We start from the raw sequence: 17,041 nt of genomic DNA on the forward strand, positions 1-17,041 counted from the left end.
TGCCATCTGGGGCTCCCAAGATGTCTACATATAATTATTATATTAATATTTTATACATATATTAATATATAATATAAATATATTAATATTAATTAATTTATATAAAAAGAATATATTAATTGTAATTGAGAATTAATATATTAAATATACAATTTAATACATTTATTTATTTATTGAAATATATTTTAAATATATATTTTAGAAGGGGAAAAACTAGAAATATTTATTTAATTTTTCATTTATATATATATATATATATAAATTATTATATTAATATATTAATACATATATAAATATATATTAATATATTGATATTATTTAATTTATATATAATTAATATATTAATTATAATTGAGAATTAATATATTAAATATACAATTTAATATATTTAATTATTGAAATATATTTTAAATATATATTTCAGAAGGGGAAAAACTACAAATATTTATTTAATTTTTCATATATATATATTAATATATTCATATATATATATTAATATATATATATATACATTTTTGTTGAAAATATATATTTATTTTAAAATATATATATAAATATACATATTTTGAAATGTATATTTGATTCTTTTAAGCAGGAAAAAACCTAGATATTATGTAATGTATAATTAATATATTAATTATAGATATATATAAATATACCTATATCTACATATAATTATTATATATAATTAATATATTAATACATATATTAATATATAACATTAATGTATTAATATTAATTTATTTATATATATTATTTATTTATTGAAATATATTTTAAATATATATTTTAGCAGGGAAAAACAAGAAATATTTATTTTAATAAATATATATAATTTTAATTTTAATATTTTGATAATATATATTTATTTTAAAATATATATTTAAATGTACATATTTTTAAATATATGTTTTTAAGCAGGAAAAAACCTAGATATTATACAATTTATAATTAATATATTAACTATATATAAATATACCTATATCTACATATAATTATTAATACATTAATACATATATTAATATATTATATTAATATATTTTATTAATTTATGTATCATTGTATTATTTATTTATTTATTTATTGAAATATATTTTAAATATATATTTTAGCAGGGAAAAACAAGAAATATTTATTTATTTTAATATATATATAATTTTAATTTAATTATTTTTGAAAATTTATATTTATTTTAAAATATAAACAGTTAAATATATATTTTGAAATATATAAATGTATAATATATAAAATATATAATATATAAAATAAATATATATTTTGAAATATATATTTGACTTTTTTAAGCAGGAAAATCTAGGAATATTTAGAAAGGCCGCGGATATGGAGGTCTGGCTGCAATAGTGCCCAAGACTCACTTTTCCCGCGGTTCTCCTTGAGTGGGCGTGGTTTCCCATCCGTAGCCACGCCCACTCCGGGGATTGGAACTGGGCTGGAAAAAGGCGCATGCGTACAAAGGATCCCTCTTGTTACATAACCCGTAGTTCGCCACCAGGGGGCTTTGATCAACGCTGTGGAACTGGCGAGGGGGAGGAGCCAGATTTGCTCAAATAACAAATAGGATAAAATATTCGTAGGGGGCGTGGCTTCACGCTTCCAGCCCCGCCCACTTAATGGAACCTTTTCTATTCCTGCCAGGAGGAGGCGTGGCTTCCCTTTTCTAACCCCGCCCCTTCTTCTAAGCGTTGGCCTACTTGGAGGAGGAGGCGTGGCTTCCCTTTTCTAACCCCGCCCCTTCTTCGAAGCGCTTGCTTACTTAGAGGAGGAGGCGTGGCTTCCCTTTCCTAACCCCGTCCCTTCTTCGAAGCCTTTCTACTTAGAGGAGGCGTGGCTTCCCTTTCCTAACCCCGCCCCTTCCTCGAAGCGATTGCCTATTTAGAGCAGGAGGCGTGGCTTCCCTTTTAACCCCGCCCCTTCTTCAAAGCGCTTGCCTATTTAGAGCAGGAGGCGTGGCTTCCCTTTTAACCCCGCCCCTTCTTCAAAGCGCTTGCCTACTTAGAGGAGGAGGCGTGGCTTCCCTTTCCTAACCCCGCCCCTTTTTCGAAGCGCTTGCCTATTTAGAGGAGGCGTGGCTTCCCTTTTCTAACCCCGCCCCTTCCTCGTAGCGCCTATTTGGAGGAGGAGGCGTGGCTTCCCTTTTCTAACCCCGCCCCTTCCTCGTAGCGCCTATTTGGAGGAGGCGTGGCTTCCCTTTTCTGACCCCGCCCCTTCTTCGAAGCGCCTATCTATTTGAGTTAGAGGCGTGGTTTCCCTTTTAAGCCACGCCCCTTCTGCGAAACGCCTGTCTATTTGAAGGAGGAGGCGTGGCTTCCCTTTTCTAACCCCGCCCCTTCATCGGAGCGCCTGTCTACTTAGAGGAGGCGTAGCTTTCCTCTCTGGCCACGCCCCTCAATCCTGGCGCCTCTCTGATTGGATATTATTCCGCCGGAGGAGGCGTGGCTTCCCGCGTTCTAACCCCGCTCCCTTCTCTGAGCGCCTCAGCCTATTGGAGGCGTCCCATCCGGAGGGGGCGTTGCTTCCGGTTTTTGTAGCCCCGCCCCTTAGTCGAGGGAGCCTCCCGGAAGCGCCACGTCGGATCTTCCTGAGGGAGCGCGTTGGGCGCCATTGACCCGGTTGCAGGGCGGTGTGGGTCCTCGGAGGGGGGATGTGGGGGGCGGCGGGGCTGTTGGCCCTGCTCTGGGCCGGGGGCTGCCTGGGCCTCTCCTTCCATCTCCCGCCGCAGACGCGGAAGTGCCTCAAGGAGGAGCTCCACCGCGACGTCATGGTCACCGGCGAGTACGAGGTTTCCGAGGCCGCGGCGCCGGGCGTCAGGGCCGACCTCCGGGTGAGAAGCAGGAGAAGGGGGCAGGGAGCCAGTTAACCGGGACCCAGGAATCCTGTTGGATGGCGGATAAACGGGAGTGTGTGGTTGCTTCAGAGTTACAGGCCTCACTGATACTATGCTCCATATGATAGACTATATATTTATATTGTACTCCATATAATAAACACTGTGTGTGTATATAATATTTTATGTATTATATTTATTTTATATTTATTTTATGAATTTTATAATAGCCATGTTCTATTTATTTTTTTGCAATAATTTTTACTGAAGTTTTAAAATAAATACATATCCCATCGATATAATAGCCATGTTCTAGAGGCATTTTCTCCTGACGTTCACACCTAGCTCCAGCAGACAAGAGTCCTTTGTCCCACCCGGGTCTTTCCACAGATATTGTTGTTGTTCATTCGTTCAGTCGTCTCCGACTCTTCGTGACCTCATGGACCAGCCCACACCAGAGCTCCCTGTCAGCCGTCACCACCCCCAGCTCCTTCAAGGTCAGTCCAGTCACTTCAAGGATGCCATCCATCCATCTTGCCCTTGGTCGGCCCCTCTTCCTTTTACCTTCCACTTTCCCCAGCATAATTGTCTTCTTTAGGCTTTGCTGTCTCCTCATGATGTGGCCAAAGTACTTCAACTTTGTCTCTAGTCTCCTTCCCTCCAGTGAGCAGTCGGGCTTTATTTCCTGGAGGATGGACTGGTTGGATCTTCTCACAGTCCAGGCACTCTCAGCACTTTCCTCCAACACCACAGCCCAAAGCATCTCTCTTCCTTCGCTCAGCCTTCCCTAAGGTCCAGCTCTCACATCCGTAGGTGACTACAGGGAAGACCATGGCTTTGACTAGGCAATGGATCTTGGTTGCCAGTCTGATGTCTCTACTCTTGACTATTTTATCGAGACTGGACATTGCTCTCCTCCCAAGAAGTAAGCGTCTTCTGATTTCCTGGCTACAGTCTGCATCTGCATAAATCTTTGCGCCTAGAAATACAAAGTCTGTCACGGCCTCCACGGTTTCTCCCTCTATTTTCCAGTTGTCAATCATTCTTGTCAATCATTCTGCCAACCTAGCAGTTCGAAAACATGCAAATGTGAGTAGATCAATAGGTACCACTCCGGCGGGAAGGTAACGGCGCTCCATGCAGTCATGCTGGCCACATGACCTTGGAGGTGTCTACGGACAACGCCGGCTCTTTGACTTAGAAATGGAGATGAGCACCACACCCCAGAGTCAGACATGACTGGACTTAATGTCAGGGGACTACCTTTATTATATTACTAATATACTCAATATAATATATACTGTGTGCGTGTTTGTGTATATTTTAATAGTATAGAGGGAGAGTGTATTATAGTGTATTATAGTATTATAATATGGGGATTCTGTGTGGAAAGTTTGCCCCACTTCTATCATTTGGGTGGTTCAGAACACTCTTTGATTATAGGTGAACTATAAATCCCAGTAACTACAAATCCCAAATGTCAAGGTCTATTTCCCCCAAACTCCATCTGTGTTCATATTTGGGCATATGGAGCATTCATACCAAGTTTGGCCCAGATTGGCTTTGAGACCGTCTTTCAATCTCTTTTTCCTGCCCAGCAACATTCCATTTTCCATTCTTTAGTTCGGAGTAGAGCAACTGCTTTGGGAGATGTTGGTCGGGCATCTGGACAACGTGGCCGGTCCAGCGGAGTTGATGGCAGAGGACTATCACTTCAATGCTGATGGTCTTTGCTTCTTCCAGCACGCTGACATTTGTCCACTTGTCTTCCCAAGAGATTTGCAGGATTTTCCGGAGGCAGCGCTAATGCAATCATTCCAGGAGTTGCATGTGACGTCCATGTTTCACAGGCATATAGCAGGCTTGGGAGGACAATAGCTTTATAAACAAGCACCTTGGTCTCCCTACGGATGTCCCGGTCCTCCAACATTCTCTGCTTCATTCAGGAAAATGCTGCGCTCGCAGAGCTCAGGCGGTGTTGTATTTTGCCGCCACATGACATTGTTGGCTCATGTTTAACTTGTTGTCCACGAGGACTCCAAGATCGTTTTCACACTTACTGCTCTCAAGCCAGGCCTTGTCGCTCGTTTTGTATCTTTGCATTTTGTTTTTTCTGCCTAAATGGAGTCTCTTGCATTTATTTATTTATTTATTTGATGCATTTATTAACCGCCATTCTCAGCCCTTTAGGGCGACTCATGGCGGTGTACACACATATAAAAGACAATTTACAAAGAGGCAATTACAACAACATATAAACTACATAACAATTACAAAACTACACTAAAAATCCGCTTCGTCTCATAGTGGAATCATAACCAATCTCATATTCCTTGTTCCATTCCAGTCGTCTTTACCACATTGTTATAGCACTTAATTAAATGCCTTCTCGAACAGCCATGTCTTGAGGCTTTTTCGGAAGGACATGAGGGAGGGCGCCTGTCTGATGTCTGCAGGGAGAGTGTTCCACAGCCGGGGGGCCACCACCGAGAAGGCCCTCTCCCTCGTCCCCGCCAAACGTGCCTGTGAGGCAGGCGGGATCGAGAGAAGGGCCTCCCCAGATGATCTCAAGGTCCTCGTGGGCTCGTAGGCCAAGATGCGGTCCGAAAGGTATTTTGGGCCGGAACCGTTTAGGGCTTTGTAGGCCAAAACCAGCACCTTAAATTGGGTCCGGTAGCAAATCGGCAGCCAATGGAGCTGGGACAACAAGGGCGTTGTATGCTCCCTGCCACCCGCTCCAGTTAGTAACATGGCTGCCGCGCGCTGAACCAGCTGAAGCTTCCGGGCCGTGTTCAAGGGCAGCCCCACGTAGAGAGCGTTGCAGTAGTCAAGGCGGGATGTGACCAGAGCGTGTACCACCGTGGCCAAGTCAGACTTCCCGAGGTACGGGCGCAGCTGGCGCACGAGCCTAAGCTGTGCAAATGCTCCCCTGGTCACCGCTGAAACCTGGGGATCCAGGCTCAACGATGAGTCCAGGGTCACACCCAAGGGTCCCTGTTGAACTTCATTTTGTTAGTTTACGCCCATCTCTCTAACCTGTCAAGATCGTTTTGAATTCTGCTCCTGTCCTCTGGAGTATTCATTTTGAACAACAGTATTTAAAAGCAAATTAAGATACATGTAATGTGAAGTGACTGATTTGACCTTGAAAGAGCTCAGTGTGGCAACGGGAGACAGAGAGGTCTGGTATGGGCAGGTCCACGAGGTCACAAAGAGTCGGAAGCGACTGAATTAATAAACAACAAAATGTCATTTAATTGGGCTTTTTAAAATGCGATATTCTTTCTTTGTTGTTTCTCTCTTTGGGATCTGTCTGATCACTCTGCTGCTCCCTTTTGTTTCTCTGCAGGTCACCGACTCCTCCGGTCACATCCTTTACTCCAAGGACGATGCCAAGAAAGGGAAGTTTGCCTTCACAACTGACGATTATGAAATCTACGAGATTTGCTTTGAGAGCCATGGGCAGCCAGGTGAGGAGCAGAAACGCCAGTGTCGTATTTATTCTTGTGTCATCTTTATATTTGTATTATCTTTGTATTATTAGTAATAATAATACAATATTATAATTATATATTTACATTACATGTAAACTATCTATATATAAATGCTCTGTGCATAATGAGTACCTTAAAAACAAAAGAACCAATGAACGGAATCACACCATATTTTGCAACAAAACGTCTCATAGAATCATAGAATCAAAGAGTTGGAAGAGACCTCATGGGCCATCCAGTCCAACCCCATTCTGCAAAGAAGCAGGAATATTGCATTCAAAGCACCCCTGACAGATGGCCATCCAGCCTCTGTTTAAAAGCTTCCAAAGAAGGAGCCTCCACCACACTCCGGGGCAGAGAGTTCCACTGCTGAACGGCTCTCACAGTCAGGAAGTTCTTCCTCATGTTCAGATGGAATCTCCTCTCTTGTAGTTTGAAGCTATTGTTCCGCGTCCTAGTCTCCAGGGAAGCAAAAAACAAGCTTGCTCCCTCTTCCCTGTGCCTTCCTCTCACATATTTATACATGGCTAAACACAAGGAGTGGCCATCACTCAAAAAATTATGATTTTGTCATTTAGGAGTTGTGGTTGCTGGGATTTATAGTTCACCTACAATCAAAGAGTATTCTGAACTCCACCAACAATGAAATTGAACCAAACTTGGCACATAGAACTCCCATGATCACCAGAAAATACTGGAAGAGTTTGGTGGGCACTGACCCTGAGTTTGGGAGTTGTAGTTCACCTACATCCAGAGAGTAAAGCTAGGATGGATCTGGACCAAACTTGGCACGAATACTCAATATGCCCAAATGTGGACACTGGTGGAGTTTGGGGGAAAATAGACCTTGACATTTGGGAGGGCGTTACCAACATCTCTTGTTTCCATCCCCATACTAACTGTTTGTTTATGTTTCCTCCAGGGAACTTCCGGGTCCCGGACCAACTGGTCACCCTCAACATCAAGCATGGTGTGGAGGCCAGGAATTATGAAGACGTAAGTAAAACATAGAGGGTGTGTGTTAAACTTCTAAGCTGCTGAACTTGCTGACAAAAAGGTTGGCGGGTTGAATCCAGGGATTGGGGTGAGCTCCCGCTGTTAGCCTCAGCTTCTGCCAACCTAGCAGTTCGAAAACAAGCATAGATCAATATAGCTACGCTTCTGCAAGAAGGTAATGACGCTCCATGCAGTCATGCTGGCCACATGACCTTGGAGATGTCTATGGACAATGCCGGCTCTTCGGCTAAGAAATTGAGATGAGCACCATTCCTCGAAGTTGGGTCCCAGGTAGTCTTAATGTCAGGGGAAATCTTTACCTTTACCTAAGTAAAACATAATATTATAGTGTAATACAATATACTACTAATAATATATTATAATTATGTATTTATATTATATGTAATATTACTAATAATATTACAATATAATGATATAGTACAATATAGTAATATATTATACTAATATTGTACTATGCTAATAATATTATCTATCTATATATCTTGTAAGCCGCTCTGAGTCGCCTTTGGGGTGAGAAGGGCGGCATATAAATATCGAAAATAAATAAATAAATAACTATTCTGGATGCCCTCTTGCAATTGGACTTTAGATGCCAAGTTTTGCCAGTCCTCCTGGCATATAGAGGATGCAAAGATAGTGACAGCATTGGTCTTTCCTTCCCTTCTGGATCTTGCTCCTCTTCATTGTTTAGCCTGACTTGGAAGTGGGGTAGCTTCACAGAAGCATTTCCCCTGCGTATCTATGCTCTTTGGCTCAGCCTGTCCCTCTTGTTTCCATTTGCCACAGATAGCGAAGGCTGAGAAGCTGAAGCCCCTCGAGGTGGACTTGCGCCGGCTGGAGGACCTTTCCGAATCCATCGTCAAAGACTTCGCCTTCATGAAGCAGCGAGAGGAGGAAATGCGGGACACCAACGGTGAGTGGGGTGTGAGGTATTGTTGTCTGGGTGGTTTGGAAGGGGGCAGTTAGTCGATCCCTTGTAGTCTGAGGATGATGGTCCTCCAAGTGTAGTGTCCTGGCGGTGGGTCCGTTGGTGACTGTAGAGCCCTATTCTTGATCTGTATCTTCTCGCTTCCTTCTTTCTATTCCTTTTATTTCTTTTCTCACTGTTCTTTTCGCACGATTGTTCCCCCACTTTTTATGTATATTGAAAAATATCTATATAAATAAAAATGCATTGTTCATTTGTGGGATTAACATAACTCAAAAACAAACTTGACACAAGTACTGATGAAGTACTTCCTCATTCTTTGCATGCTTGCTGGAGATTTTTATGGCATCATAAATTAGCCTCCCCGCATGATGACACCATCAAAGCACATCATCATCATCACCACAATCACAGAATCATAGAGTCAGAAGAGACGTCATGGCCCATCCGGTTCAACCCCCTGCCAATCATCATCATCATCATCATCATCATCATCATCTATATAAATAAAAATGTAATGTTTGTTTGTGGGATTAACATAATTCAAAAACCACTGGATGAATTGACACCAAATTTGGACAGAATATGCCTAACAACCCAATGAGTGACCATCTCTTCAAATTTTGTCATTTGGGAGTTGTAGTTGCTGGGATTTATAGTTCCATCCAATCTATGATACTATATCTGTGTGTGTGAATCATATATATCTATTTATATATATAGCTGGATGGCTCTTTGTCAGGAGGGCTTTGGTTACGTTTTCTTGCCCTGATGAAGGGAGTTGGACTGGATGGCCTTAAGTATTTTCTGTTGGTCATGGGAGTTCTGTGTGGGTAGTCTGCCCCAATTCTGTCGTTGGTGGGTTTCAGAATGCTCTTTGATTGTAGGTGAACTATAAATCCCAGCAACTACAACTCCCAAATGTCGAGGTGTATTTTCCCCAAATTCTACTAGTCTTCACATCTGGGCATATTGAGTATTTCTGCCAATTTTGGTCCAGATCCATCATTGTTTGAGTCCACAGCGCTCTCTGGATGTAGATGAACTACAACTCCCAAACTGAAGGTCAATGCCCACTAAACCCTTCTAGTGTTTTCTGTTGATTATGGGAGTCCTGTGTGCCACATTCGGTTCAATTCCATCGTTGGTGGAGTTCAGGATGCTCTTTGATTGTAGGTGAATTATAAATCTCAGCAACTACAACTCCCAAATGACAAAATCAATTATTTGAAGTGATGGTCATTTATTGGGTTGTTAAGGATATTCTGTCCAAATTTGGTGTCAGTTCGTCCAGTGGTTTTTGAGTTATGTTAATCTCACAAACAATCATTTCATTTTTATTTATATAGATGATGATGATGATGATGATGATGATAATTGTTATTATTATTATTATTGGCAGGGGGTTGGACCAGATGGGCCATGACGTCTCATGATTCTATGATTCTGTGATTGTGGTGGTGATTATGTTGATAATGATGATGTGCTTTGATGGTGTCATCATGCGAGGAGGCTAATTTATGATGCCATAAAAATCTCCAGCAAGCATGAAAGAATGAGGAAGTATTGTCGAGGGCTTTCATGGCCGGAATCACTGGGTTGTTGTAGGTTTTTTCGGGTTATATGGCCATGTTCTAAAGGCATTTTCTCCTGACGTTTCACCTGCATCTATGGCAAGCATCCTCAGAGGTAGTGAGGTAATGAGGAAGTATTTCATCAGTGTCACAAATGGACGGTGAAGCGACAGCTCCCCTAGTGGCCAGAATACCCTCATGAAAAAGCTGGAAGGTTAAATATCCTCTGTGTGTCTGTCCATATATGTTGTGTGTCTATGGCATTGGATGTTAGCCATGTATATGTACATTGTAATCCACCCTGAGTCCCTTGCGGGATGAGAAGGGTGGAATATAAATACTGTAAACAAACAACAAACCATCTTGAATTGCAGAAAGGGGGTGGTTCTGGATGGCCTTTGGGGTTCTTTCCCACCACACAACTCTGGTAATCAATCCAAGTTCCAGAGTACAATGAATTCTATGGCAAGTCTTCCGTGTGTTGTTCTTTCTCTCTGCAGAGTCCACCAGCGCCCGTGTTTTCTACTTCAGCATCTTCTCCATGCTCTGCCTGGTGGGTCTGGCCACTTGGCAAGTCTTCTACCTCCGGCGTTTCTTCAAGGCTAAAAAACTCATTGAGTGAGCGGACAGGCAGCTTCGATTCTGGGGTAAAGGGAACGAATGGATCTCTCCGCCGGGCTCTCATCTTGATTTCTCCAGGGGTGTCCAAGGTGAACCGTGGTCTTCCTCGCTCTGAGCCAGTGCCATCTCATTGGATCCCTTTCGGTGGGAATTTCCCTTTTGTTTTGGTGGAACGCTCAAAATGGACTCAACATTTCATTGCCAACCAAGATGGCACTGGCCATCCTAAAAGCCATGGGTTGCGGAGGATGATTGGGAACCCACTACAGACTGCTACGCTTCCTTCTACCCCTTGCTGGTGATGGGATTTTCAAGAGTGGCTTGGTGTTTGATTTGGTCAGTTAAATGGAATCCCAGTCACAAAAAAAAACACTGGATAAATATTTTAAGTACGGTAATAAATTTTGGTTCCTAGATGTCACTGCTCTTTGAAAGGATGGGGTGGTATGAAGAACAAGACTATGCAGTCTTCATTCAGAACTGACTATTGAAGTTTATTCACGACCGTGTTAGGCAAATGTGTTCACACTCTATCCTGTTTGGGTATATAATCATCATCATCATCATCTATATAAATAAAAAAGTAATGTTCGTTTGTGGGATTAACAGAACTCAAAAACCACTGGACAAATTGACACCAAATTTGGACACAAGACACCTAACAACCCAATGTATGTCCTTCACTCAAAAAAAATGATTTTGTCATTTGGGAGTTGTAGTTGCTGGGATTTATAGTTCGCCTACAATCAAAGAGCATTCTGAACCCCACCAATGATAGAATTGAACCAAACTTGGCACACAGTTCTCTCATGACCAACAGAAAATACTGGAAGGGTTTGGTGGGCAGTGTCCTTTGGTTTTGGAGTTGTAGTTCACCTACATCCAGAGATCACTGTGGACTCAAACAATGATGGATCTGGACCAAACTCTGCACAAATACTCAATATGCCTAAATGTGAACGCTGGTGGAGTTTGGGGAAAATAGAATCCTGACATTTTGGGAGTTGCAGTTGCTGGGATTTATAGTTCACCTACAATCACAAAGCATTCTGAACCCCACCAATGATAGAATTGGGCCAAACCTCCCACATAGAACCCCCATGTGGGCCACAGCAACGCGTGGAAACAATCAGGGCCAGCTAACACCTTCCAACCAAGGATTCCCCCCAAGCAGGAAGCAAACAGGCTTTGAAGCTGCAAGGCCATTCAGTGCCAATCAAGCTAGCCAATGGCATCATTCACACTTGCCTCATACAGGCAAGAGTTCTTTCTCCCACCCTGGACATCATTCCACAAATATATAAACCTCACTTGCCTAGTTTTCAAGAGACTTCACAACCTCTGAGGATGCTTGCCGTAGTTGTGGGTGAAATGGGAGGAGAGAATGTTTCTGGATCACGGCCATACAGTCTGGAAAACTCAAAACATCCCAGTGATTCCGGCCATGAAAGCCTTTGACAACACAATATAATGATGATGTTGATATTGTATATACATATAGTATTTATATTATAATGTAATGCAATATAATACTAATAATATGATATTATAATTATATATGTATATTACATGTAATATTGCTAATAATATTACAGTATAATGGTATAGTACAATATAGTAATATTTAATACTGATATTGTACTATACTAATAATAATATATTTATTTATATACTTACTATATTTGTATACCGTCCTTCTCAGACTGCAGGCGACTCAAGGCAGTTTAAAGAGGCAACAGTTCAATGCCCAACAACACCATATAAACATTTAAAACACTTTAAAAGATTAACATATAATATAAAATAATAACAAGATCAATGACATAAATCATTTGTGTCTACTAGTTAAAACGTTGTCCAATATAATACAGTGTGTGTGTGTGTGTGTGTGTGTAAAATCCACTCTGAGTCCCCTTTCAGGGTGAGAAGGGGGGCATATAAATGTCGTAAATAAAATTAATAATAATAATAATAATGGGTTAAATCCTTGTGCTGGCAGTACTGCTGACCGAAAGGTCGATGGTTCGAATCCAGGGAGCGGGGTGAGCCCCCGTCTGTCAGCTCCAGCTTCTCATTCAGGGACAAGAGAGAAGCTTTCTACAGGATGGTAAAACACCTTGGGCAACGTCTTTGCAGATGGCCAATTCTCTCACTCCAGAAGCAACTTGCAGTTTCTCAAGTCACACCTGACATGAAATAATAATAATACACAATCATGTTAAAAAAAAAAGACTGTGGGTCGTCGTCGTTGCAATCCCAGTTGACAGCAGAATTGAAGAGAAACAACTGGAAAAGCTGACATGATACGAGGATTTAAAGATTGAACTGAAAAGACTCTGGCACAAAAGCTAGTCAAGGTGGTCCCAATGGTGATGGGCACACTGGGTGCAGTGCCTAAAGACCTTGGCCTGCACTTAAACAATAATAATAATAATAATGAATTTTAATTGGAACCTGCCTCCTAATTATGTGTTTTGATTATGTGTTTAAGTACATAACCCGCATCGAGAGGTGGGTAAGAAATAAAATTATTATTATTATTATTATTATTATTATTATTATTATTTGAAACACAACAAGATTAGTACACAACAAACAAGGTCACCCTCCTGGCTGTTGTATTGGATCACACATCAGACACGTCCCAAGTGTTTTTTAAGTGCAGGCCGAGGTCTTTAGGTGTTGCACCCAGTATGCCGATCACTCATCATCATCCCCATCATTATTTGATACATAACAAGATTAGTACACAGCAAACAAGATCACTCTGCTGGCTTTTGTATTGTATCACTCGTCAGATGCTTCGGCAAATAATGCGTGCAGATCCCAGTAGGGTGGCCTTTTGCAGCTGACAGATGGTAATTTTCTCAGCCCCGATTGTGTTTAAGTGCAGGCCAAGGTCTTTTGATACTGCACCCAGTGTGCCAATCACTGATTATTGTTATTATTAATAATAATGGATCAAAGTGGGCTACTATAGAGACAAAACATACGAACATAAAATACACCCAATAAAATACATAGGTAATAACACATCATTATTTTTATTTATTTATTTACGGCATTTATATGCCGCCCTTCTCACCCCGAAGGAGACTCCGAACTTACAATATATATTTTCATACAATATATTATATAATTAGCATAGTACAATATCAGTATTATATATTACTATATTGCACTATACCATTATATTGTAATATTATTAGTAATATTACATGTAATGTAAATATATAATTATAAATATATTGTATTATTAGTAGTATTATATTGTATTACATTATAATTTTATAAATATTATATGTATGCGGCTTACAATATATATTTTCATACAATATATTATTAGCATAGTACAATATTGGTATTATATATTACTATATTGCACTATACCATTATATTGTAATATTATTAGTAATATTACATGGAATGTAAATATAAAATTATAATTATAATATTGTATTATTATTACTAGTATTATATTGTCCATCATGAGTGAAGGTCAGTTTCCTTGGTTGTGGGTGAACTACAACTCCCAAAAAGGAAAACCAGTTTCCCCCCAAACTCCTCCAGTAATCAAATTTCGGCATATCAGGTATGTGTACCAAGTTTGGTTCAGATCCATCACTGTTTGGGTTCATATTGCTCTCTGGATGTAGGTGAACTACAACTCCTCCAAATCAAGATAATTTTTCCCCAAAGACCTCCAGTATTTTTTGCTGGTCATGGGAGATCTATGTACCAAGTTTGGTCCAATTCCATCTTTGGTGAAGTTCCAAGTGCTCATTGATTTCAGGTGAACTATAAATCCCAGTACCTACATCTCCAAAATGTTCAGGCCAATTCCCCTCAACACCCACCCATGTTCAAATTTGGGCATATCGTGTATGCATGCCAAGTTTGGTCCAGACCCATTATTGTTTGCGCTCATAGTGTGCTGTGGATGTAGGAGAACTACAACTCCTATAAATCCCTTGAAAGACCTCCAGTATTTTTTTGCTGGTAATGTGGCGTCTGTGTACCAAATTTTTCCAAAACCCAATTCTCACAGGGAAAGAAAATGGGGTGAAATCTTCTGCACGGACAGGAGATTCCACCTGAACATTAGGAAGAACTTTGAGACTGTGAGAGCCGTTCAGCAGTGGAACTCTCTGCCACAGTGTGGTGGAGGCTCCTTTTTTGGAAACTTTTAAACAGAGGCTGGATGGCCATCTGTCAGGGGTGCTTTGAATGCAATTTTCCTGCTTCTTGGCAGAATGGGGTTGGACTGGATGGCCCACGAGGTCTCTTCCAACTCTTATGATTTGACATTGTTGCCACTATATATTGATTTTGTGCCCTGCGTTTGGTATGTTTTTATATCTTGTCTTTACTAATAATATAGTATATTGTATATACATATAATATTTATAAAATTATAATGTGTGTGTATATATATCTATATATATAAATTTGTTAGGGGCATCCAACGAGGAAACAAAACTCAAAAACCCCCCAACGAAACTTAACCAAAATTCCCATGCCCATAACACAACCCACAAGGTACAAACATATCTACGCAAAATGAAAAACAACACAACAACACACTCACAAAACGGCAAAACAACAAAACTCAAAAATCCCCCAACGAAACTTAACCAAAATCCCCGTGCCCATAACACAACCCACAAGGTACAAACATATCTACTCAAAATGAAAAACAACACAACAACACACTCACAAAACGGCAAAACAACAAAACTCAAAAATCCCCCAACAAACTTAACCAAAATTCCCATGCCCATAACACAACCCACAAGGTACAAACATATCTACTCAAAATGAAAAACAACACAACAACACACTCACAAAATGGCAAAACAACTGAGCATGCGCATTGGCGCCCAGCCGCAAGTTCCCTGGCGCGCGCACATGGCCTTCCGGCCAACGTTCCCTCTGCGGAAACCATGCCCACTCCAAGCCCCGCCGCGCCGCTTCCCGCACACACACACCCCCTGCCGCACACACACACGCAACCCCACGCTCCATCACTCTCCCCGCCGCCGCATACACACACGCAACCCCACTCCCCCCGCCGCCACACACACACACGCAACCCCACTCCCCCCGCCGCTGCACACACACGCAACCCCACTCCCCCCGCCACCACACACACACACGCAACCCCACGCTCCATCACTCCCCTGCCCCAATCTTACCTCCTTTTACTTCAGGCCACCTCCAAACCCCACCCCGCCCCTTCCCGCCCTGTCAAAATCTAGGAAAGACAGGAAGGAAGGAAAGAAGGAAGAAAGAGAAAGGGAGGTAAAGAAAAAGGGGGAAGGAAGGAAAGTTAGAGGAAGAAGAAAAGGAAAGAAAAGGAAAGATGGAAGGAAAGAAAAGAGAGACAGCAGAAGAGAAAGAAAAAGGGGGAAGGAAGGAAAGAGATAGAGAAAGAAGAGGAGAAGGAAAGATGGGAAGGAAGGAAGGAAGGAAGGAAGGAGGGAGGGAGGGAGGGAGGGAGGGAAAGAAGGAGAGAAAGAGGGAAGATTGGCCACAGCAACACGTGGCGGGTAAAGGTTGTTATTTCTATGATTATGATGATGATGCTATTGTTCCTCTGAGACCCTTTTAGGGGGAATGGGAGAGGTGTCAGGTCCCAGAGGCAATGCATTGCATTATTGTTATTGTTATGATGGTGGTGAAATAAAAGGAAATAAAAAGTGAAAGAAGGAAGCAAACAGGGAGGGAAGAAAGGCAAAGGAAGGAAGGGGGAGGGAATGAAGGAAAGAGAGAAGGATGAAACCAAGTAGTGAAAGAAGGAAAGAAAGAAAGAGGGAGAGAAGGAAGAAAGGAGAGAAAGAGGGAGGAAAAGGGGGAAGGAATAGGTAGGTACCTCTCTTTCATAATAGTCCAGATATCTACCTCAACTTTGATAAGTTTTACTATAGGCCACAGCAACGCGTGGCAGGGCACAGCTAGTGTATATATATATATATATATATATATATATATATATATATATATATATATTACATACTTTGAATTACTGTATTTTTATATGAACATGAACCTGATACAGGGTTGATGGTATGGCTTGATTTAGGCCTAATTTTCAGTCTCTTCTTAGGCGATCCCTTGTTGGACAAGTAGGATAGTCTTCCAGGATCAGTGTACTGGTGGCTCCGTAGGTGACTGTGGAGCCCTCTTCTTGATCTGCATCTTCTCCTGCAGTGAGGGCATTGATTTCCAGGTGGAAGGCGGTCTCGGACAGGGTTGGCTTGACGCGCTTTCCTCTTGGCACGTTTCTCTCTTTCGCCCTCCATTCGTGCCTCTTCAAATTCTGCAGCACTGCTGGACATAGCTGACCTCCAGCTGGAGCACTCAAGAGCCAGGGCTTCCCAGTTCTCAGTGTCTATGCCAGAGTTTTTAAGGTTGGCTTTGAGCCCCTCTTTCAATCTCTTTTCCTGCCCGCCTACATTCCGTTTTCCGTTCTTGAGTTCGGAGTAGAGCAGCTGCTTTGGGAGACGGTGGTCGGGCATCCAGACAATGTGGTCGTTCCAGCGGATTTGATGGTGGAGGACCA

At 41.6% G+C, this 17,041-nt stretch overlaps 1 protein-coding gene across 1 annotated transcript; it reads left to right on the plus strand.

Moving 5' to 3' along the window:
* Nucleotides 1–2,550: 2,550 nt before the first annotated feature.
* LOC132764280 (transmembrane emp24 domain-containing protein 10-like) lies at nt 2,551–10,895 on the plus strand. The gene is made up of 5 exons (XM_060758206.2): nt 2,551–2,842; nt 6,195–6,315; nt 7,262–7,335; nt 8,143–8,269; nt 10,359–10,895. The coding sequence occupies exons 1-5, from the start codon at nt 2,663–2,665 to the stop codon at nt 10,478–10,480; spliced, it is 624 nt and encodes a 207-aa protein (XP_060614189.2). The 5' UTR covers nt 2,551–2,662; the 3' UTR covers nt 10,481–10,895.
* The last annotated feature ends 6,146 nt before the right edge of the window (nt 10,896–17,041 follow it).

Source organism: Anolis sagrei, chromosome 12 (assembly GCF_037176765.1).
Source record: "Anolis sagrei isolate rAnoSag1 chromosome 12, rAnoSag1.mat, whole genome shotgun sequence".
Classification (NCBI taxonomy): domain Eukaryota; kingdom Metazoa; phylum Chordata; class Lepidosauria; order Squamata; family Dactyloidae; genus Anolis; species Anolis sagrei.

Coding starts and splice junctions, on each gene's coding strand:
- LOC132764280 (XM_060758206.2), top strand. CDS start 2,663: ATGTGGGGGGCGGCGGGGCTGTTGGCCCTGCTCTGGGCCGGGGGCTGC. Junction 7,336..8,142: donor AGGCCAGGAATTATGAAGAC/GTAAGTAAAACA, acceptor CATTTGCCACAG/ATAGCGAAGGCTGAGAAGCT. Junction 8,270..10,358: donor GGAAATGCGGGACACCAACG/GTGAGTGGGGTG, acceptor TTCTCTCTGCAG/AGTCCACCAGCGCCCGTGTT.